Source organism: Nilaparvata lugens, chromosome 1, assembly GCF_014356525.2.
Source record: "Nilaparvata lugens isolate BPH chromosome 1, ASM1435652v1, whole genome shotgun sequence".
NCBI classification, from domain to species: Eukaryota; Metazoa; Arthropoda; class Insecta; order Hemiptera; family Delphacidae; genus Nilaparvata; species Nilaparvata lugens.
Window position 1 is genome coordinate 98,188,829 of NC_052504.1, and position 25,481 is coordinate 98,214,309.

Below are 25,481 nucleotides of genomic sequence, written 5' to 3' on the forward strand. Positions count from 1 at the left end.
TGGCAGTGTTTGATTAGCAATGGTTTTGCTATCCTTGTCTATCATTCAACAAAGCGGATAGCGCTTCATCTCTTTCTTGCTTTGCTCTGTTGCCAGATCATCTTTTAACAATGTAGAATTGATAATTAACAAAATTTTCATCTTAATTATGAAATTATTGAAAGATTTAATTTCTTGCTTAATAAAATATAATTAATTTAAAACACTTCACTTGAATGGGCTGCTTTTATAAATAAATAAAACAATATTGAAACTTTTTAATATTTAAAATATTACAACGACTAGTTTCGACCATAACTTAGGTCATTTTCAAGTTGAAACTAGTCGTTGTAATATTTTAAATAATAAAGGGTACTACAAGTTTCTATATTGTTTTATAATCGATTATTTTAAACGAGATTGAACAGTTAATATTACATCAATAAACCTGTATCAGCTACCGTCTATAGAAGGCATTGACTAGACTGAAGATCGGCAACGTTGTTATCCTATCTTTCTTCACTGCCATTATAACGTGGACCTCACTAGAGGTACATTGCTTTAGCCTATAGTGAGGTCCACGTTATAATGGCAGTATTTGATTAACATTGGTGTTGCGATCCTTGTCTATTATTCGACAAAACAGATAGCACTATCCTTTTCCAGCTCCACAACGTTGCCAAGTCCGTTTTTACTTTACTTGCCCTATTACGATAGGTAAGGAAAGTATTGCTTTCCAAAAAAAATTAAAGTACCCCAATTTCTAAATTTCTATATGTTTCAAGGTCCCCTGAGTCCAAAAAGTGGTTTTTGGGTATTGGTCTGTATGTGTGTGTATATGTGTGTTTGTGTGTGTGTGTGTGTGTGTGGTGTGTGTGTGTGTGTGTGTGTGTGTGTGTGTGTGGTGTGTGTGTGTGTGTGTATGAGTGTATGTGCGTCTGTGTACACGATATCTCATCTCACAATTAACGGAATGACTTGAAATTTGGAACGTAAGGTCCTTACACTATAAGGATCCGACACTAACAATTTCGATCAAATTCAATTCAAGATGGCGGCTAAAATGGAGAAAATGTTGTCAAAAACAGGGTTTTTCGTGATTTTCTCGAAAACGGCTTCAACGATTTTGATTAAATTCATACATAAAATAGTCATTGGTAAGCTCTATCAACTGCCCTAAGTCCCATATCTGTAAAAATTTCAGGAGCTCCGCCCCATCTATGCAAAGTTGGATTTTAAATTCCCAATTATCAGGCTTCAGATACAATTTAAACAAAAAAATTTGAGTGGAAAAGATTGAGCATGAAAATCTCTAAAATTAATTTTCAGTAACATTTTTCACCTAAAATTGAAAATAAGCTCGAAATTCGAGAAAATGTGATTATCCAATTGCAAACTGTTGGCAACTGTTGATTCTATTAAATGATTCACTATGAAGAGATAGCAGACCTCATATGTCTCCAGCGTTATTTTCCTGTCACCAGCTGGCTCAGATCTTTGTTTATAAGTAGACTTGAGATGCGCGTGAACATTAGCGTCAGGTGATCAATTTTCATAACGGCAAGGAAAGCTGTGTGAGTTCGCCACACCAGATTTTTAAAAATGTAGAAATGTAATTAATCAAGGCAGACAAACGGCAATGCTTTTCTCCTATCTATCCACTGTTATAACGTGGACTTCACAATATATTCGGTGAGTGGGCTATGTTATAACGTGGTGAGAAATTTCAGTTCTCGTTTCCAAACATTTATTTTGCACGCATTATCTGTGAATTTCAATTTGATTCAAAGTTGATGATAAAATAAGTAGTTTGCCACCTTTTTATAAGCATTGAGGAAGCGCTCTTCAAAGAGTGAAAGTCTATTCACTTGTTCAATCAGATTCAAGTCTACTATTTTCAGCTGTACAATCACTCGTCCCCAATTATTATTCCTGCTCTTTGCCTTTTCTCGGCTCTTGAGAAACCTGTTCAGTCCGTTTTATTCTCAGGCTCTGAATATTATCAAGATCTTAAAGTGAAAATGCACAAATTGCCGGAGACCGGAAATCTCAAATAGGGCGACCAGCGAACAATTCAACTCTACAAATCTATTTTTCCTCTTGGTGGATCTATAGTGTATTTTAATTTACTTCGTACTTGGAGGGATACGGTGAGGAGCGAAAAGGTGGGATGCAGCTGCCGCGGTGTTGCCGTATTTACACGGTCATTCACGAGTGAGAATAATGAGTGCTCTCTTATAAGCCTACAGACGGGGAAAGAAGAGGCGGTGACCATACGCAAGACAAACGCAGAGCAAACCTTCTCTGGCGAAGTTATGGCTCAGAATGCACGTGTGCGATACTGTGCGTGTGGGTGAAACAATCTGGCATCTATGCCTGTTGCCATGACTACCGCGTGGTTCTATTCCCGTTCCAATTGGCTGAACTGGTTTGTCAGCCCCCACCAACCTTAGTTCGCCCCTCCAGGCGAAGTATGAAGAAGTTTTAAACAAACTATAATCACCAATCTAAATCCGGATCGTAATAATTGCTTCCTCATGACTCACTATAGGCATGGAGTAAAGATACTGTTTATTTTTCTAATATCGGGGACCGAGCTTCGCTCTGGAGTACAAAAGCATAACAAATTTATCACGAAAGAAGAAATTATAATAACATTCATACAGAAATAATGTTCTATCTAATCACAGTAAATTGAGATTAATTCACAGAGGAATGCAAAAATTTCCCTCACAAAGGCCCGGTTGCACAAAAGCCCGGTTAAATGTTAATCGTGATTAATTTCACGTGAACCAAATCAGGAAAGACCATTTTAAAAAGATGGATCTCAAATTAAAATTCAAATTTATTCATAAAAAAGACATATTTACAAAATAATAGTGTAACAATAGTAAATAGAGAATATACTCCCTGGATGATTTGTCAGGGTGCAGGGAGGAGTCGAACTAAATTAGACACCCAAGCAGCAAGGAAATGATTTGAAAGTGCTTGAAACTAATTGCCAGTGATTTAAAATTTGTCACCTTTTTTTAGGGCAAGTTAAATCATTTAAAAGTACTTTCAAATTACTTTTAATTCTTCATGAAATGTCATTGGAGACCAATGATTGAAAATGATTTATAAATTACCTTAAATGATTTAGTAAAGTACTTTTCAATCATTTGAAGACCAATGATTGAAAATGATTTATAAATTACTTAAAATGATTTGAATGAAGTACTTTGAAGTACTTTTCAATTACTTGAAGACCAATGATTGGAAATGATTTACGAATAATTTAGAATGATTGGAGTCAACTGATTTAAAGTACTTTGAAGTGATTTGAAAGAGACAATTATAATTACTTTAAAATCATTTACACTAATTTCAAGTCATTGAATTTTTTTCTCATTTCTGATTGAAATCCATTTACAATCATTCGGAATCATTTGAATGGAATGATTTGGAATTGCTTGATTTTAATGAGTAATCTATACTTATAGTGAAAATTGAAAAACTTCGAAACTTTCGAGTATCCTCAACAGATCATGAAGTGTGAAGTATATCTCCATAATAATGTAGAAGGATCTTGTGGACCAATATGTCCATAAAATTGATGACTGCATGAGAATGATTTACAAATTGTTCAGAATTATTTGATTGGAGTAAATTACTTGAAAGTACTTTCCAATCATTTTATAATTGGTGATTAAAACTGATTTATGAATCATTTAGAATGATTGAAGTAAAGTACTTGAAAGTACTTTCCCATCATTTTATAATCGGTGATTGAAACTGATTTATGAATTATTTAGAATGATTGAAGTAAAGTACTTGAAAGTACTTTCCAATCATTTTATAATCGGTGATTAAAACTGATTTATGAATCATTTAGAATGATTGAAGTAAAGTACTTGAAAGTACTTCCCAATCATTTTATAATCGGTGATTAAAACTGATTTATGAATCATTTAGAATGATTGAAGTAAAGTACTTGAAAGTACTTCCCAATCATTTTATAATCAGTGATTGAAACTGATTTATGAATCATTTAGAATGATTGAAGTAAAGTACTTGAAAGTACTTTCCCATCATTTTATAATCGGTGATTGAAACTGATTTATGAATTATTTAGAATGATTGAAGTAAAGTACTTGAAAGTACTTTCCAATCATTTTATAATCGGTGATTGAAACTGATTTATGAATCATTTAGAGTGATTGAAGTAAAGTACTTGAAAGTACTTCCCAATCATTTTATAATCAGTGATTGAAACTGATTTATGAATCATTCAGAATGATTGAAGTAAAGTACTTGAAAGTACTTTCCAATCATTTTATAATCGGTGATTGAACTGATTTATGAATCATTTAGAATGATTGAAGTAAAGTACTTGAAAGTACTTCCCAATCATTTTATAATCAGTGATTGAAACTGATTTATGAATCATTTAGAATGATTGAAGTAAAGTACTTGAAAGTACTTTCCAATCATTTTATAATTGATGATTGAAAATGATTTATGAATCATTTAGAATGATTGAAGTGACTTGAAAGTACTTCCCAATCATTTTATAATCGGTCATTGGAACTGATTTATGAATCATCTAGAATTATTGAAGTAAAGTACTTAAAAGTACTTTCCAATCATTGTATAATCGATGATTGAAACTGATTTATGAATCATCTAGAATTATTGAAGTGAAGTACTTGAAAGTACTTCCCAATCATTTTATAATTGGTGATTGAAACTGATTATTGAATGCAATTTGAAAAACAATAGTATAATATTGTGATGTAACTACATAAATTGGCGGTGTTTCAACCAATAAAATTATTGTCAACTCTCTGAATATAACATAACATCCTTCACATTAGAACACGATCGGGAGAGATATATATATATAGAGAGAGAGAGACATTTTTTAACAAAAACTTTAAAGGAACTTTTTTCGGGACCAAGTTTCGCATATTTCGTCACATATCTTAAAAATTACTGTAGCTATAGGTCTGGAAACGGTTTTATTGATTTTTTCAGTTCATTTCACATAAAGTACGCTAAATTGTACATCTTAATTAACAGCCAACAAAATACCCGTAGGGCTTCGTTTCAGCAGAGGCACAGAAATTCAGACGAAATCTTCCACCCTCTATCACTTGGTAACCAAGCATTTTCGGACCCATGTTAATTATAATTTTTTTCTTCTTTTGATGTGAGGAATCACGCCCTGATTTACGGGCACCTTTTTTCAGAACATTCTGTATACTGATTATATTTTGTCCACTCTCAGGTCAATATCCTTTTACACATGAACTCTTTCTGCGAATAACTTTCAAAAGGGAGTGGAAATGTAAGAACTATTGTTTACAGGAAAACTGAACCCATGAAACCGGTCGCCTTTAGTCAACTAAAGGCGGTCACGCACCGCTTGTGCGTGCGTGTGAGGGTCTGTCACCTCCATTTTTCAGTGGCTTGCAAACGATAAATTCCTTGGCTAGATTCCATTTAAAAACCGTTTATTTCCAAAATATTCATCAAAAACGCCAGGAAAAAATCATAGAAGTTTCCCACTTAATAGAGCAATATGTTTTCCCAAGAAATATCAATTTTCCACCTCGTAACTTGAATAGAGAATTAACAAACCTTCAAAATGAGATTTTGACCGGAGCGTGCGGATGAAAATCAACCGAGTTATATGGAATCCCAATTAACATTACGATTATGGAGATAGCAATTCGACATGGTCCCCCTCCTGCATAGCCTTAAAAATATGTTCAGTAGTTAACGTTATTCATAACAAGGCAATGAGTACGATATACGATGATATACGATAATTGAAATAATGGGAAAAACATAACTTGCAAGTACTGTAATTGAACCAAGGATAAATAAGCCAGTTACACAGCACATCGATTTTTTGCCGTTTTTATAATTCTACCAGATTGAATGGACAACATCATATCTTCATCAAGTTATGTTTAATCTAATAGAATTTATGAGGACGGAAAAAATTGGACGAGTAGAAATCGATGTGTATGTATAATCTTCTAGCACTGTAAGTCTGTGACTGGACGTAGTAAAATTCCTACTGTACTGGATGAAAATCGCGCTGAAGTCATTAGGGAAGGCCCGCTTTTGTTGACTCTCTAAACAAATGAAAGACAGTTGGAGAAAGAGATTTTGAAAGGTGAGAGAGAGTAAGTGAGTGAGTGAGAGAGAGAGAGAGAGCGGGTGAATAAGCAAGAGGGGAGGAGAGAGAGAGAAGTGATAGAGAAAGCGAGAGAAGATGTTTTGTCCTGTATATATAAGTACTCATCCAACTGCCCACTATCCCTATAGTATGTATAACTCAAGCTATTCAACTATAGCTGCAGTATTTACAAAGCAGGGACCTTCTAAACCTTTCTGGATAGAAAAAGTTGAAAAGTAGACAATGATTCCAATTCGCATCAATAGATCAGAATTCAAAAGAGTGTGACACACCACTAACTGGATTTTTGGCTGAGAATCTTCTTGTCTTTGCTGGCAGGTAGCCTACTGAAAACTAAATTCTAAATACTGTAGCCTAATACTGCTTCTTCGTTTCGAGTTTCTAGTACATCGCATTACTGTTCCATAATTTGAAGTAGGCTATAGTACATGAACGATACATAGCCTATTTAGTATAGAGTTCACTGTCACTACGTAATCTGAGTTGTGAGTGAACTGTTCACTTATATCAACCGATAATACCTGAATTGGATGAGTCATACCTGTATTGCATAGATTTTTCTAATCTTCTATAAGTTTCTATAATATTCCATAGTTTCTCTTATAGAAACATAATAAATGTTGATAAATATGAACTTCTGAAGAATGAATTAACGTTTGAAATATTATAAATGCATAATATAGAAGTTTGATTGTAGGAAACGTGTCGCAAATATAATATAAAGGCAATAACATTTTACAGAACACACTACAGTTTTGTAACACTTTTTGTAGGTGAAAGAGGTTGTCACACTAGTTTTTGGAAGATTTGCAGCTGAAACTCTCATAACTCTCTTCCTATCCTAATTTATAGTATCTATCAAGATTATAGTAAGTTTACAGCAAAATAATGTAGGCCTACATGTAAGTTTTAGATCTTCATTCAATTATCTTCCGTATCATCATGTGAATCACGATAATAATTTGTCTGTGTTGATGTTTTAGAGTTATCTATAATATAGCCTAATTAAGGAAATAATATTGGCTAATAGACAGACGTAGGTGACAGGAAATTCACGAATGACTTATCATCACACCAGAACTACTGAGCTGATTGACTTGAAATATTTTGCATATTGATTCTTAATTTACCGAGGATGGTTATAGGCCTATTTTGAATTCTTGAATATTTCAGTGGGTCAAGTTTTTAATTAGACCGCCATTGCGGAACATGGGTTATCTACTAATTATAATTTTAGAGAATCTCACATCTACAGAGCACACCCAACATACCCCAAATGTTTTCATTACATACTTTATTGGACGACACACTATTGAATTTCATGTTGAAATAAACCTGTATAGATTTCCTCTTTTGTGCAAATAGAACTTGCTACTGATGTTGAAGTGTCATTTTCAGATACGATTCAGACTAAATACTTGAACGATTGTCATTACTTCTCGATAAGCCCAATATTTGATTTCATTTATTGATACGGTACTGTATTAATCAATTACACGTAAACTTCCAGCACATGCGGAGTAAATACATCGTTAATTTTGTGTATCAACATATCACAAAAACTATCATAATAATATTGAGAGTATTGAGAGGAGAAAAAAGTATCTTATTTGTATCACATTTTCTAGAAGCTCATCACAGTTCATATAACTCAAACGCTTCAACAATATTTGTCTCTGAAAACAGTCCTGAAAATTTCTTGAAGTTAAAGTTATTATATCCACAAGATAGCTGCATGATTGGTAAACATCTAGGATCTTGGAAAGCTGTTGTTTTTTCAATCTTAATGTTTCTATGTATAAGAAATAATAAGTTTCATCACAACCCATAAAGTAGTAGTTTTTCAGAAATTGTGATAAGTAGTAATTTCCAGAATTCAACAACCAAGTTATTAATTACATACTGACTCAATTAATCTACCCAGTAGATCTATATATTAATCAGAGAGCACTTAAATACCTCCAATTACATTGTAGTCGCTTGATTCAATTAACGGGAATCGAAATATTGAATGTCAAAGAATATTAACTTACTGTATTGTCTCTTATGATAAATTGGAGACTATTTGAAAGAAAAATAGAGGATATCTCTCAAGTCTTTGAAATGAAATTCACCTCGAAAGTGGAGATATTCGTATTTATCTACATTTACAATAATAACAGCATTTACTTTGCACCCAACCACAGCCCTACCACCAGTGACTGGTGGGTTTTTTATACTCTTTGCATTTTGGTTCTGTTAACTACTAGAAGATCGATATCCAAAGGGTCTGATTGATACTATGATTCGAAAATTGGTTTTCATGGTTGAGTATTGAAATAGATTAGAGATATCAAATTGAATTCTATGAAAGAAACTCAGGAACCAATTCAAGTAAAGTTGTGAGAACAGCAAATGTTATGCCAACGATACTCCCCTGTACAGGAGCCAATTCAATCATTGCAATTACTACATTTTTGAGAATCATACAGTGATTCTATATTAATCTGTGGTTCTTCAAGGCTTGGAATGAGCTTGTAAAATATAACCATCACACAAGAGACACACGATTTTTTCATTACACAACATGAAGGAGAAAGAGAAAATAGCTCACGCCTCACTTACTTCATTCAGGTGCTTAGTTTTTAGCATAGGCTATACAAGCGAAATTATATTGTCAAGATCATTTCGTAGCCGGAGTTGAGAATCCTTTTAAATCAGGATGAATTGCAATTTAGTTTTTCATTTCTTTTCTAATTTGAACCATATTACTTAATTTTGAGGTCTCGCAGCATTTTACAAGTCTTCTTTAGTTTTAGTAGGCCTATTTTACACTTTCTCTGATACCGTATCGTATCAATCTTATTCCAGTTGCGTATTAATGGGGAGGATATTATTTTATTACTTTTCCGACAGTTGCATAACTTGGCAAACAGATAATGTATTCAAGAGTTTCAAGTCTCGTTTAATCTGGTGGATTTATAAGGACGGCAAAAAATCGAACGTCCAAAAATCGATGTGTGTAACTGGCTTAACTATCACTGGCTTCAAGAAGCTTAAGAAAATAGTTTTCTTATTATTATTATCATCATATCAAATTACCGGATTGTAGGATTGTAGGATTGTAGGATGGATTGTAGGATTGTAGGATTGTAGGATTGTCCGGATTGTAGGTATGGAGGCTTGATATTAGAATACCGGTACCGTACAGAAAGTTTTTCAATAGTAGAATCGTTTATTTCTCAGGAATACTTACTTCTATCAGAATCGGTGTTTATTCGATCAGATTCATGATCACAACAATAACATTTCTTGCTGAATGATAATTTTATTTCGTGTCTTGAAGTTGGGTGCTACTAGTTTTCCAATTACACCATATCGAGCCAAAGTTGTGAGTTGATTGGTTGGTAGTCCAACATGAGAGAGTTGAGGAAGACTCCCTGCCCAATTTTAACACCCGAGTCCACTCTTTGTCGCCAATTGCTCATCTGATTGATTTTTGCCTCCTGTTAGGTACCTCCTAGATACCTAGGAGAATTTGCCTCCTAGATACCTAACCAGTTAGGTTGTATGCGGTACATAACAGAGAATGAATATTGCTCTCAAAAATTGTTCGCCATAAAATATTATGGGTGAACTTCAGAGTATTAGCTTTTGCAGTGAGTAGAACTGAAAAAAATCAACTCAGATCAGCAACCTTTTCTATAGTTTTTTTTGTCTATATTTTTATTAACCTCGTCTACCACACCACTCAACCCCTCTTTCTCTATCCATCCAAATCGGAGGGATATTATTCCATATCATTTTTAGAGAAAGGACAATTATTTGTCGAAACACCGCGATTTATGAAGATACGGTACATCGCAATGTTATCGTTATTCAAATTGCATTCAATCTCTATTCTCATTAATTAACTCTTCATATCTTGTAAAATTCGTTTAATAATAAGCAATATTGTCATTTAACGTAAATTAGTGTATAAGCCAGCAGTATAATAATATATTGTAACATAACATACATAAATAAAGAACTCTAATCTAATCTAATCTCATCCATGATCCATCATTTCTACACTCTATGCTCTCTCTCTTCTCAATTCAACTGCATATGCTTTCTATTACTATGTTATATTTTCCAGTACGGTAGGCTATATAGTTTGAGTCTCTCCACTTACTACCTGCTCCACAGTTTCGAATAATAGTCCCTTCTTTTGTAATAGTGTAGGTCTGTCACCATTGTCCACTGGTCTACCCTCTCTTTCTCAACTCACTCCTTCTCAGTCGGAGTATTTCGCGCCCTTTTTGGTTGGCTTTGCCTTTTGGTTAGTTGTAGTGTTGTAGTCACTAAACTGTCACTAGTCAGTCGCAAGGGCCAGTTAGTTCAGTTCATCATGTATTGAATACAGATTACAGTTCATGTTTCCAGTGTTTTATCCGGGAATTTATTTGTTTTGAAGTCACTTGATCTTCTATTATCAATGTAAGTACACAATAATATTACTTTATTTATGGAAGTTTGAATCATAGACTGATAAAAGTATATCTACTATAGAGTAGCTTGGAGAAAATACACATTATTATTATATTTTATAGATCTAGCTTGCGTTCTGTCTTTTCTACCTATATTAGGTAGGTTCAGTTAATTCATTTTGGTTGACTAGTTGAATTCTACCTGACCTGATAGGCTGTAATGAGCTAGAGGACTGAACAAGCTTATATTTTTACCGGTCATCATACGATAGCCCACAAATTTGGGTTATATATTTAGTCTCTTATTTCAATCGGTATAAGAGTATCAGAGCCTATGATTTTTGTTAAATCTTCAGCATTCCAAATTTTTTCAAATCACTAGCTATTATTTTTTTCGTATTCAATCTTGAATTTAAACCCCTACTTCAAAAATATTATTTTTTGCCGTAACTATAAATTCCACTAAATGAAACAGAACTAAGCACTTAGAACAAAAATGATCTACATACATAATCTGCTTTCTAAGTTATTTGATAGAGTTTTTTGGAAATTGTAAAAAACAAAGGTTACATTATGAATTCATCAGATAGATATACTTGATCCCTTTGAGAATACTTTAATTTTGATATTATCATCCAACTAAAATATATTGTTTTTTCATTGTTCAAAGGAGACGTATGTCGCGTCATGCGCCGATACAGCTTTGAAGGGGCGCACAATCACGAGTATCATGGGGAAGCTGGTGACCCTTCGTTGCCATATACTTTTCGTGGAAAAGAGTTCAACGCAAGGACGACCATGAGATAGAGAAAAAACCATTCAAGGGCCTTCTCATAACTAAAGTTATGATTGGTAAGATTTCAGCAAATTTATCTTTTTGAAGTTTACTGTGTAGCTTGCTTCATATTTTTCAACGACGCTAATTTGGCAATATTAATATCAGCCAGACAAAATCCCACTTGAATAGAAAATACTACTTCACTGACTCAAAAACTTTATTTCGCCATTAAACATGACATCCACAAACACCGTGGTTGAGTGGTAGAGTGGACACTACTGTCCAAACTTCGCCACGACATTTAAATGAAGGAGTCATTCTATTCTATTTAATAAAAAAATGAGTCATTCCATCCAGGATCTGCAATATTGAATATCTAAGTTGATTTTTTCAATTTGGGAGGTGGTCATTATGATGCTGATCGTTACTCAGTATTGGAAATATTAATTGATTTGTAGTAAGCTACAAATCTGGGATTAACACTCCACATAGCCCCCATCCAGATAAATTAGCAAAAATAATATATTTTCAAAATTTACGCCAAAACCAAACACTCTGGTCCACAACTTACAACTCGACATGTGTATACATATATACATATGTATACATATGTATCGTTTGAAAAATATCAAGTAGCACATGAAATTAGTTTTATATATTCAAATGTATAAACTTGTAAGTTCATCATAAATAGAGTATTTTCTTCAAGTCTTTGGTCAACTATGATAATTTTTATAAACTTAAAAACTAGCATTACACATTGATATATCCTTAACAATCACAATAAATTGTAAACGCACTTGTGCTGGGCCACTATGTAGTGATGCTCAAGTCCTATTACTCTGAGCCATAAAAAACATGAATTGTTTGACATAATATAATAAAACTGCCCATAAATCCATTGAATCAGCGGCCCAAAGAGCCTTGTCCTAATGTTTTTTTTCATTCTATGACTATTATATAGTCTACTACACTGTATTATATACCATACCTTGAACTCTCTACGACTCTACCTATACTACTCTACATAGTATAGATATTCTGTTATTAGGTAGTAGAATAGTGAAACTGTACTATAATTGTTCTTTGATAATATTTGAATTGGCTCAAAATTATGTTCCATGATGATGAAGTCGAACCATTTTTTCTAAATGAGCTCTATCTTTCCAAATATAAGTAGAATTCTAAATGCTAAGTGTCGAATAAAGTTACTAAACATAACAGGAGGGGGCATATGCTTCATTGCACAAGGGTCGAAAATGTGCTAAATCTACCTGCCAAAGGGTATTGCAGTTGTATTGTTCTCGCTTGACCGTCCCATGTCCCCAATGAGATGAGTTTCACCCATTGATTTGATATTCTATTTTTTTGTTTTATTGATTTGAAACACAGAGCCGTCGTTAAAATATTCTAGTAGAATTCATCTAGAAGTGAAAAATTACATTTTTAGGAGAGCAACTGGAAGAATTGAATACCACGAGCTCTTATGACAATAACTTTGTATTCTAACAGATAAGTGAAGTAAACATGTTCTTTCCAAATTTAGATGACATTCTTCATAATAATTATTGATTGATTGATTGATTGATAATGTACATAACTGAGGTTCCAATTTTGTTTTCCTTTGAACTTGATCTGCTGTGGACCTACAGGTCAAATGCTTCCGTTTTGACTTATTTTTGTACCTGAAGTTATACAATAAAGATGACATTGAAATCAAGTTGATTCAATTTTTGTTCACAGACATGGAGAAAAGGAGAAGAAACAGTCGTCTGCTGAAGTCAATGAAGTCGAGACACTTGAAAATTTTAATTTGGAGCTCCAGCCATAAAATACAATTCGTCGCATTACTATGTTAATTATGAATGTTTAAGTAAAGGATTTATTCATCAATTTTGAAGTTATGTAATTTTTTCAAATCCAGCTGAATATACTATTTATTCTATAAAGGAGATTATATGTCAATGATTTTGAATCATTCTAAGAACTTATTCAATCATTTCTAAAGTGATTTAAAGTAGTTTATTAATCATAATTTTGCTCACTTAAAGCATTGTAAATCATTGTAGAGTGATTTGAGAGTAATTTAAAAGTGTTTTTAATCTACTTTGAAATGCTTTGAAGTGATTTAAAAAGTACATAAATCGATGATTCTAAATGATTTTTAAGAACTTATTTAATCATTTGAAAGTGATTTTCAAGTAGTTTATAAATCACAATTTTGCCCACTTAAAGCATTGTAAATCATTTTACAATCATTTAAAAGTAATTTAAAAGTGATTTGAATCTAGTTTGAAATGCTTTGAAGTGATTTAAAAAGTACATAAATCGATGATTCTAAATGATTTTTAAGAACTTATTTAATCATTTGAAAGTAATTTATAAATCACAATTTTGCCCACTTAAAGCATTGTAAATCATTGTACAATCATTTAAAAGTGATTTAAATCTACTTTGAAATGCTTTGAAGTGATTTGAAAAGTACATAAATCGATGATTCTAAATGATTCTGAAGAACTTATTCAATCATTTGAAAGTGATTTCAAATGATTTTCAAGTAGTTTATAAATCACAATTTTGCCCACTTAAAGCATTGTAAATCATTTTACAATCATTTAAAAGTAATTCAAAAGTGATTTGAATCTAGTTTGAAATGCTTTGAAGTGATTTAAAAAGTACATAAATCGATGATTCTAAATGATTTTTAAGAACTTATTTAATCATTTGAAAGTAATTTATAAATCACAATTTTGCCCACTTAAAGCATTGTAAATCATTGTACAATCATTTAAAAGTAATTTAAAAGTGATTTAAATCTACTTTGAAATGCTTTGAAGTGATTTGAAAAGTACATAAATCAATGATTCTAAATGATTCTGAAGAACTTATTCAATCATTTGAAAGTGATTTCAAATGATTTTCAAGTAGTTTATAAATCACAATTTTGCCCACTTAAAGCATTGTAAATCATTGTACAATCATTTAAAAGTGATTTAAATCTACTTTGAAATGCTTTGAAGTGATTTGAAAAGTACATAAATCGATGATTCTAAATGATTCTGAAGAACTTATTCAATCATTTGAAAGTGATTTCAAATGATTTTCAAGTAGTTTATAAATCACAATTTTGCCCACTTAAAGCATTGTAAATCATTGTACAATAATTTAAAAGTGCTTTAAAGTGATTTAAAATTACATTTCAAAGTACTTTAAACTGATTATTTTGCTGCTTGGGCAGTTAAAATACACTTGTTTGAATTAAGGAAATTATGATACTTAACATAGTTTGAAATTGAAAGTAAAATATGAAAAAAAATTATATGATTGCAGTATAAACATACAAATAATAATAATTTTCAGCTCAACGGCGCTTAAGGGATTCACTTCATTATTTTAATATTGTGTGGGGGGATAAAAATTAAAAACATAATAATATGGATGAATATGTGAAATAATATGCTGGCATTTTCAAAGGAGATATTCATCTATAAGGCGAATTTAGGAGAGCCTCCGAAGCCTCTGCCCCAATGTAGAGCAGCCACCTGCTCACTCTACGCCTGTATACGGCAACGCTACACCCCTCAATGTCAGAGATCTCAACTGGAATATTATGGTATCTACTAGAATTAATCAGGATTGTAAATAACCCGGCTTTTTTGCAACCGGCACTAAGTACCTGATTGAATGATTACAAAAGTTCAACAGCTGAGTCATAATTTTGACACAGTCCCACACACATGAACTCGCTCACTTCCATCATCAAAAGACGACGAAATAAATCAGCTGTTTTTCCAAGGATCAGATATCAGATTGAGATCAGATTCCGGTATCAGCTATATCCTTTGTAGAAGGCAGTGGCAAGGCAGAGAAACAGCAATGCTGTTTTCCTATCTTTCTCCACTACCATTATAACGTGAACCTCATTATAGAGAGGAATGTGTGCATCGGAAACGCCATTAAAGAGAAAAGGCCCAACCTCAAGAAATAGCGTGACTTTTATTCAGGTGCCAGGTAAAGCAAACACAAACTGTTCACTTATTCGCAACAAGATAATCTCGGTGACCGTATCTAGTCGTGGGCACGCTTCTGGAGAGAAACGAAAAAGATTGAGAGAGAGATAGAGATAGAGAGAGAGAGTGAGAGAGAGAATGATAGAGAGTGAGCGAGAGAGAGTGAAAAAGAAAGAGTGAGTGGGTGAGGATATTAATGGAGTTTAGATGTGGGTTGTTGTATATACGAACCAGAAGTGTGGGCTCCCAACCGAAGTTCCTAAAAGATAAGACTACTCGCTTACCGGGTCACAATCAGAGAGTATAGAAATATAAAGTATAGAACTATAGAAATAGAGGTCACTAGGATCAGAATCAACTAACCAAATAAAATAAATGAGTCACCACTCCCTATGAGGTCCAAGTTATAATGGCAGTGTTTGATTAGCAATGGTATTGCTAACCTTGTCTTTTATTCAACAAAGCGGATAGCGCTATTTCCTTCTCGCTTTGCTCTGTTCCCAGATCGTCTTTTAACAATGTACAATTGATAATTAATTAACAAAATATTTCATCTTAATTGTGTAAATTCATTATAAAATTATTGATAAATATAATTTCTTGGTAATAAAATAAAATTGATTATTTTAAACGAGAATGAACCGTTAATATTACATCAATAATCCTGTATCAGCTACCGTCTATAGAAGGCATTCATATCATAATTATACAGTTCAATAAATATTTTCTTAGTTTATATTATTTAAATTCATCTATAATTTTGCTTTATTGTAAGCTATTGTATATAAGTGTATAAGCCATTATATATTGTAATCTACATAAATAAAGTACTCAATCAATCAATCATATTCTGTTTCTTCTCCCCACTACTTCTTCATCTCTCTCCCCGTTTTCCATCCTTCATCTAACAAGCTATCATCATCTCTTCTGATCCTCTTCTCCACAACCCCTTCATATCTCTCTCCTCGTTTTCCTCCTTCCTCTGACAAGCTAATTCAAGATATTTTTAAAATGAGAAAATCCTCTCTCTTCATCACTCCTTGTTCCTCTTTTCCTAATACTCCCCTATCTCTTTCTCCTTCTTTCCTCATTCTTCTTCCTACTCTTTTCCTCCTCTTCCTTCATTTTTTGCACATGAAAATACTTAATTGTATGCTAAATAGGCTAATTTTGATTGATTTCAAACAAGAATAAACAGTTATCAGATATACCGGTATCAGCTATATCCTCTATGGAAGGCAGTGGCAAGGCAGAGGATCGGCCACGTTTTTCTCCTATCTTTCTCCACTACCATTATAACGTGAACCTCATTATAGAGAGGAATGTGTGCATCGGAAACGCCATTAAAGAGAAAAGGCCCAACCTCAAGAAATAGCGTGACTTTTATTCAGGTGCCAGGTAAAGCAAACACAAACTGTTCACTTATTCGCAACAAGATAATCTCGGTGACCGTATCTAGTCGTGGGCACGCTTCTGGAGAGAAACGAAAAAGATTGAGAGAGAGATAGAGATAGAGAGAGAGAGTGAGAGAGAGAATGATAGAGAGTGAGCGAGAGAGAGTGAAAAAGAAAGAGTGAGTGGGTGAGGATATTAATGGAGTTTAGATGTGGGTTGTTGTATATACGAACCAGAAGTGTGGGCTCCCAACCGAAGTTCCTAAAAGATAAGACTACTCGCTTACCGGGTCACAATCAGAGAGTATAGAAATATAAAGTATAGAACTATAGAAATAGAGGTCACTAGGATCAGAATCAACTAACCAAATAAAATAAATGAGTCACCACTCCCTATGAGGTCCAAGTTATAATGGCAGTGTTTGATTAGCAATGGTATTGCTAACCTTGTCTTTTATTCAACAAAGCGGATAGCGCTATTTCCTTCTCGCTTTGCTCTGTTGCCAGATCGTCTTTTAACAATGTACAATTGATAATTAATTAACAAAATATTTCATCTTAATTGTGTAAATTCATTATAAAATTATTGATAAATATAATTTCTTGGTTAATAAAATAAAATTGATTATTTTAAACGAGAATGAACCGTTAATATTACATCAATAATCCTGTATCAGCTACCGTCTATAGAAGGCATTCATATCATAATTATACAGTTCAATAAATATTTTCTTAGTTTATATTATTTAAATTCATCTATAATTTTGCTTTATTGTAAGCTATTGTATATAAGTGTATAAGCCATTATATATTGTAATCTACATAAATAAAGTACTCAATCAATCAATCATATTCTGTTTCTTCTCCCCACTACTTCTTCATCTCTCTCCCCGTTTTCCATCCTTCATCTAACAAGCTATCATCATCTCTTTCTGATCCTCTTTCTCCACAACCCCTTCATATCTCTCTCCTCGTTTTCCTCCTTCCTCTGACAAGCTAATTCAAGGTATTTTTAAAATGAGAAAATCCTCTCTCTTCATCACTCCTTGTTCCTCTTTTCCTACTACTCCCCTATGTCTTTCTCCTTCTTTCCTCATTCTTCTTCCTACTCTTTTTCTCCTCTTCCTTCATTTTTTGCACATGAAAATACTTAATTGTATGCTAAATAGGCTAATTTTGATTGATTTCAAACAAGAATAAACAGTTATTCAGATATACCGGTATCAGCTATATCCTCTATGGAAGGCAGTGGCAAGGCAGAGGATCGGCCACGTTTTTCTCCTATCTTTTTCCACTGCCATTAAAACGTGGACCATCTATATATTTATTTTTTTTACAATAGATGACTGACCGGTGTAGTGGAATATTTTTCCCCAATGAGATATATTCGCCCCAACCGGTCAAACCAGTTTTTTATTCCAGAACTGAGATATTAAAAATTGAGGATACTCCTTGTAGTATTTCTGTCCCAAATTTAGATTACATTTTGAGATAGGGTTATGATCCACAGCACCCAAGAAGATAGTAGCAGGGCACAGAACCTCGTTGTTCTCCACTGCCATTATAACATGGACCCCACTACAGTCCACTGCACCCGGCTCACCAGCTGACATTGAGCATAATTCACGCCGTGCGCCCAATTTTCTCTTCTGGCGACTTCAGACTCAGACGGACGTGAGCAGTTCATTAGGACGCAACGCAAATTAAAACCGAGTGAAAATGCTTTTGATTAAGGCAGCAGTCACACGCGAAACCAAATTACTAATCACGACTGCGGATCTGCCGCTGGCGACCAGAGAGAACGATCTATAAAAGTATATAAATTTATATATTGCGACCAAAGAGTATATAAAAGTATATAAATATATACTGTCTGCTTGCGGCTTAGGCCCGTGACCGCCCGGATAACATCAGTCGCCTGTGCACGAATTTAATGATCAGTTGAGATTCGCCAAAATGATTGTTGTGATGGATAACTAACCAGATCCCCAAAGATTATTGTCTTGTTGTAAGACTATTGTCTCACATAATTCTCGTTCAATCGAAAAATGAGGTGTCAATCAATTTGTAATTAAATTTATTATACTAGTAATTTTTTTGTGAAATCAACGGTTTTTTGGTCGTTCCAGAAATGAACGTTTGAACGGCTGTCATTTTGTTTTATGAATTTCGAAAATTGTCATAATCTTTGTGTAGCTCTGCCTAGGTTTCATGAATATTAGTGCAAAGTTTCACTTCCGTAGCTCAGTCACCATTCAGTAATAAATAAATAGTAAGTGTAAACTACAAAATTGCGGCTATGTGAGTAACTAAGGACTTACATACAGTTTAAAATTGATACTTAGATAATAATATATTATATTGAAAGAATGGAGAATGATAGATTGACGTACCGTACCAAGCGTTGCAATATTTTCCAGTAGGGAAAAGATACACAGAGCAACACAAGGAATAAGACCAACATTATCCCCCAGCATTGACTAAACTAGTAGTTCTGTGAACAGTAGACCTCGCGCTCAGTGAGTTACATTGACCTGTTGTTATGTTTTCTCAAAAATTAATAAATAATTTATCAATTAAAAATGCCTGGAAAAAATCCTAAATAAACAAAGAGCTTTCTGTCCTATATCGTACCGTGACGTGTCGTCCCGGAATGTGAGTGTGAGCGCTGTTATCAGGTCTGGCTGCAACTGTCTACAACGTTGATGGAAAGATACAATTTTCAAGATGTTCGATGTTTTTGAACGGGTAGTATTATAGTCAACTGTCTACTAACGTTAATGGGAAGATACATTTTCAAGATGTTCGATGTTTTTGAACGGGTAGTATTATAGTCCACTAGACAGCTGATTTATGATGAATAATTCTATAGTCTGATTTTTACGGTAATATTGGCGTATGAAGGAGGCTCCTTTTTCTTTTTATATTATCCTTGAAATGCAAAATTTCTAAAAACCTTGTATATACGTCGACGCGCAATTTAAAAAGGAACATACCTGTCAAATTTCATAAAAATCTATTAACGCGTTTCGCCGTAAATGCGCAACATAAAAACATGTAAACTTTCAAACATTTAAACATTAAGAGAAATGCTAAATCATCGACTTGAATCCTAAACCACACTTCGCTCGGTCAATAAATTTAGAAACTCCCCAATCTGCGCAGGATCACGATTCTTCAACCTTCTCCCACTACATCTTAAAACTATTGAGAGCGAACGATTGTTTGTCTCGGAATTAAAAAATATTTGATTGTAAGGCCATACTATACAGTCTCTGAATACACAGAGGAACATACCTATCAACATTTGTGGAGTTGGGTTATTAGTATCTCACAATATTAGATTATTAATATTTGACATTCCCCAGTCTATTGAATGCGGTGAAGACCCAAAAAAACTGAAAACTGAAACGGAAGCTTGGAGATACAAAAAAGAGGTGAATTGAAGGTGGAACAGGTATAATGCTTAATCCATAAATGGTAGATGATGATGATGATGATATTTAGATATGTCTCGTACCACGGAACAATTCCCTAGAATATTGGTAGGGAGGTCACAAATACCGTCTATAGTAGGGCGTTATGTGGGAGTCTACATAATTTTATAAATTAGTTGGACAGGTTTAGGGTGAACTCACCACTTGGTTGACAGCGATTAGCGTGTTGGCTTCTGTGCGCCGTAAGCCAGCGAATGAGCCACATTGTTGGAGTAGGATCCGTGGGAATCTGAGCCATGACCCGAGTCCCAACCGCTACTGGCTCCACCTGAGCTCCATCCTGAACTGCCTCCATGCGCGCTGTATTCCACCTGGTGGACTGGCATCTGCAAAATACAAAACATCAATTACATCAACACAACAATCTAAAGCTGCGTACACATATTCGCGCTTCCAACCAGCACCGAGCACGCTCCTCCCTCGTACCGCCCTCGTACCGCCTCGTACCACCATCGAACCACAGTCGCATCGCCCACGCACCCATCATGAATGTTATGGAAGATGTTAGATCTTCTCGCGTTCCCCGGTCGAACAACTGTTGCTCCCCGGTCGATCATCAATCGCTCTGCTGGAGTGACGTTCGGTTGCGGAGCAGAGCGAAAGTCTGTACGCACCTTAAGGACGCTATATTTTCACTTTCCTTGCCCTATTACAATATGTAAGGAAAGTATTACTTTCCGAAAAAAATTAAGGTACCCCAATTTCCAAATTTCTATACAGGTCCCCTGAGTCCAAAAAAGTGGTTTTTGGGTATTGGTCTGTATGTGTAAAGCTGCGTACACATATTCGCGCTTCCAACCCGCACCGAGCACGCTCCGCCCTCGTACGGCCCTCGTGCCGCCCTCGTACGGCCCTCGTGCCGCCCTCGTTCCTCCATCGAACCACAGTCGCTCCACCCACGCACCCATCATGAATGTTACGGAAGATGTTAGATCTTCTCGCGTTCCCCGGTCGAACCACTGTTGCTCCCCGGTCGATCATAAATCGCTCTGCTGGAGTGACGTTCGGTTGCGGAGCAGAGCGAAAGTCTGTACGCACCTTAGGTGCGTATACGCGCCGCGAACATTATCATTTCACTTTTAATCAACTGACTATATCTGTATTTTTACAGAAACGGTATAAGATATAGATATTAAAAGCTTGGCATCAGCTGATTAAAAGCGAATTGCTTATGTTCGCGGCGCGTAAATCTGTACGCACCTTTAGTGTGTGTGTGTGTGTGTATGAGTGTATGTGCGTCTGTGTACACGATATCTCATCTCCCAATTAACGGAATGACTTGAAATTTGGAACTTAAGGTCCTTACAATATAAGGATCCGACACGAACAATTTCGATCAAATGCAATTCAAGATGGCGGCTAAAATGGAGAAAATGTTGTCAAAAACAGGGGTTTTTCACGATTTTCTCGAAAACGGCTCCAACGATTATGATTAAATCTATACCTATAATAGTGATTGATAAGCTCTATCAACTGCCATAAGTCCCATATCTGTAAAAATTTCAGGAGCTCCTCCCCATCTATGCAAAGTTTGATTTTAGATTCCCAATTATCAGGCTTCAGATACAATTTGAACAAAAAATTTCGAGTGGAAAAGATTGAGCATGAAAATCTCTACAATTAATGTCTCGTAACATTTCCACCTAAAATTGAAAATAAGCTTGAAATTCGAGAAAATCTGATTATCCAATTGCAAACTGTTGATTCTATTAAATGATTCACTATGAAGAGATAGCAGACCTCGTGTGTTTCCAGCGTTATTGTGCTGTCACCAGCTGGCTCAGATCATTGTTTATAAGTAGACTTGAGATGCGCGTAAACACTAGCGTCGGGTGATCAATTTTCATAACGGCAAGAAAAGTTGTGTGAGTGCGCCACACCAGATTTTAATACGCTGTGGCTACAGTTACGGTAACCGTAGCTCGTATCGAGTTCCGGTAAACATTTGAGCATGCGCGGCTACCGCTATTTACATGTGCATTGTGGTGCTTGTGGTTTTTGGTCACATGGTTATGATTTCTAACTAACTAACTAACTTCATTATTAACTAACTTATTTCTAACTAACTTCATTGAAACGATAGGCTATCATAACCATGTCACCAAAAACCATCAACACCACAATGCACTTGTAAATAGCGGTAGCCGCGCCTGCGCAAATGTTTACCGGAACGCGAATGGAGTTACGGTTACCGTAACTGTAGCCACAGCGATTTTTATATTGAGCGTATGACATTTTTGTCAAACTTTTAAAATTTCACACTGAAGTGCATGTCAAGGGATGAAATGTACTGTATTGCCTGGAAACTGGCTACAGTGAGTCGTTAGCCTCGCCTAGGTAGGCACGTCTCTCACATTCAAATAGTTTATTATGATGTGGTGCACTGTCTGTTACCCATCTGCTACACTGTTACCCATCAGAAACATCTACCTTCAAATAACGAAAATATCTAAAGGCAATTATTATCAAACAAGAATCCCAATTAAATGCTGTAAATCACTCCGAATTCTTCTGCTACTGCAAATATTAACAACCGTTAATAAACTAGTAAACCGTTCGATGAAATTAGTGAGAACAATTTGGGAATTAGTGAGTACAATATTCTCAAATCATCACATTAATGGTATTCAAGGAAAGGTATTTCACCTGGTTAACTAGGTAGCAACTTTGTCTATTTTATCTGGTGACTAGATAGCAGATTTGTCTATTTTACCTGGTGACTAGATAGCAACTTTGTCTATTTTACCTGGTGACTAGATAGCAGATTTGTCTATTTTACCTGGTGACTGAATAGCAGATTTGTCTATTTTACCTGGTGACTAGATAGCAGATTTGTCTATTTTACCTGGTGACTAGATAGTAACTTTGTCTATTTTACCTGGTGACTAGATAGTAACTTTGTCTATTTTACCTGGTGACTAGATAGCAACTTTGTCTATTTTACCTGGTGACTAGATAGCAGATTTGTCTATTTTACCTGGTGACTAGATAGCAGATTTGTCTATTTTACCTGGTGACTAGATAGCAGATTTGTCTATTTTACCTGGTGACTAGATAGCAGATTTGTCTATTTTACCTGGTGACTAGATAGCAGATTTGTCTATTTTACCTGGTGACTAGATAGTAACTTTGTCTATTTTACCTGGTGACTAGATAGTAACTTTGTCTATTTTACCTGGTGACTAGATAGCAACTTTGTCTATTTTACCTGGTGACTAGATAGCAGATTTGTCTATTTTACCTGGTGACTAGATAGCAGATTTGTCTATTTTACCTGGTGACTAGATAGCAGATTTGTCTATTTTACCTGGTGACTAGATAGCAACTTCTTGATGGCGATGAACCCGGATATGGCGAGTGAGATGATGGAGGCGAGGATGGCCTTCTTGGCGATGAGGGCAACAATGAAATAGGTCAGCACCAGGAACACGGCCATCTTCATTTTCAGACCAATCAGGAGAAGAGGCAACAGCTTCTTCAGCTTCTTCTTCTTGCCACGACCTGTCCAACAAGAATACAATATTTAGTAATAAATTAATGTTTAGTTATAGTTATCCAATCGAGGATAGAGTTTAGTTTTTCCTTTTTGTGTAGTTGAGAAGTTGATATTGTGGTAATTATTCATATTGAATGAAAAAGACTGAGAAATTGTCAAAAAACACAGATTTATTGATACTTAGAAAGATCGGTTTCGGTTTATACACCATTGTCAATCTCTGATAAACTCCGTTTGAGTAATCTCCGTTTGAGATTAACCTCTGAAATCTCAGTTTATCAGAGATTGACAATGGTGTAATAACCGAAACCGGTTTCTAGTATCAATAAATCTGTGGTTTTTGACAATTTCTTATTCTTTTTCATTCAATAGAGTTTAGTAATTAATGTTTTAGCAATTGTGCGGTTTATGAAAGCTGGTAGGATATGTTTAGTATGTTTAATGTTTAGTATCCAATCGAAAATAGGGAGTTGAGTAATTAATGTTCAGTATCAGTTAGCTATTGTGTGGCTTATTAAAGCTGGCAAGATAAGGCTCAACTCACACTACCTCGACTCAAATGTTTTCTACTCATCTTCATACAGTCGAACCTCTCTATAAAGAACATCCACTTAACAAAATCCTCTACAGAACGAATTTTTACCTGGTCCCATGATATTTTAGAGTTCAGGCTGCTTATTTACCTGTATTTAACGAGTTTCGGACATCTCAACAACAAAGTTTTCTCTTGACTTCAACATACAAAATGTAGTGTGTATAGGAAGCAGACGGCGAGATCGTGGCAGTTTTCTTGACATGATAACCTCTCAATAACGAATACCTCTCTGCAGCGAATTTTTTCTCGGGATAATCGACTTCGTTATACAGAGGTTCGACTGTATTTCTTCTCTGTTCAGATTAAGTTGATTTTTCATTCGTTTTTGATAAATGTAGTGTTTGTATGCAATGGGTCTATTCTATAGTGAGGTCCACGTTATAATGGCTGTATTTGATTGGCAATGGTGTTGCTATCCTTGTCTATCATTCAACAAAGCGGATAGCACTATCTCTTTCTCGCTTTGCTCTGTTGCCAGATCGAGTTTTGAAAATGTAGAATTTATTTATTCATTTATATTTTTTACAAAGAAGCACTGATTGGGAGAGAGAAACTAAGGATACTCCTTTTCTATTTCTCTCCCAAATTTAGATAACATTTTAAAAGTCCAAAATAGGGTTATGATTTCACTTTACTGAAATTTAGTCCATTTTCACTTAAAAACAACGAAAACTAAGATTTTTAAATTTTTACGGTTGAAAACAGAATAAAAACAAAACTATCACACTCAAATCACCATTAATTTTTGAGTAATTTTACAAAACTTAGAGCCAGAAAAACACAACTCACTATTCAGCACAGCTGAATTTATAATTAATTAACAAAATATTCCATCTTAATTGTGTAAATTCATAATGAAATTATTGGAAAATATAATTTCTTGCTTAATAAAATATAATTGATTATTTTAAACGAGAATGAACAGTTAATATTACATCAATAAGCCTGTATCAGCTGTCGTCTATAGAAGGCATTGAGAAGACGAGGATCAGCAACGTTGATCTCCTATCTTTCTCCACTGCCATTATAACGTGGACCTCACTATAGAAAACAATCTGAGATAAGTCGGGAGAACTTTTACTTTGTATTTCCCA

At 34.6% G+C, this 25,481-nt stretch overlaps 1 protein-coding gene and 1 long non-coding RNA gene across 2 annotated transcripts in view; one reads left to right on the forward strand and one right to left on the reverse strand.

The window, feature by feature from the left end:
• The window catches only part of LOC111055834, a 40,215-nt gene that overhangs the window by 4,138 nt on the left and 10,596 nt on the right, over window positions 1-25,481 (reverse strand). Inside the window, exons 2-3 of the mRNA XM_039419744.1 lie at window positions 23,604-23,797; window positions 20,438-20,622 (exon numbers count right to left, since the gene is read on the reverse strand). Coding sequence (XP_039275678.1) covers window positions 20,455-20,622; window positions 23,604-23,797 — 362 coding nt within the window. The 3' untranslated portion in view covers window positions 20,438-20,454. The remainder of the gene's footprint in view (window positions 1-20,437; window positions 20,623-23,603; window positions 23,798-25,481) is intronic.
• LOC120349478 lies at window positions 10,471-13,350 on the forward strand. Its single transcript, XR_005570364.1, has 3 exons — window positions 10,471-10,627; window positions 11,288-11,469; window positions 13,139-13,350. It is a non-coding gene; the product is annotated as an uncharacterized LOC120349478 (long non-coding RNA).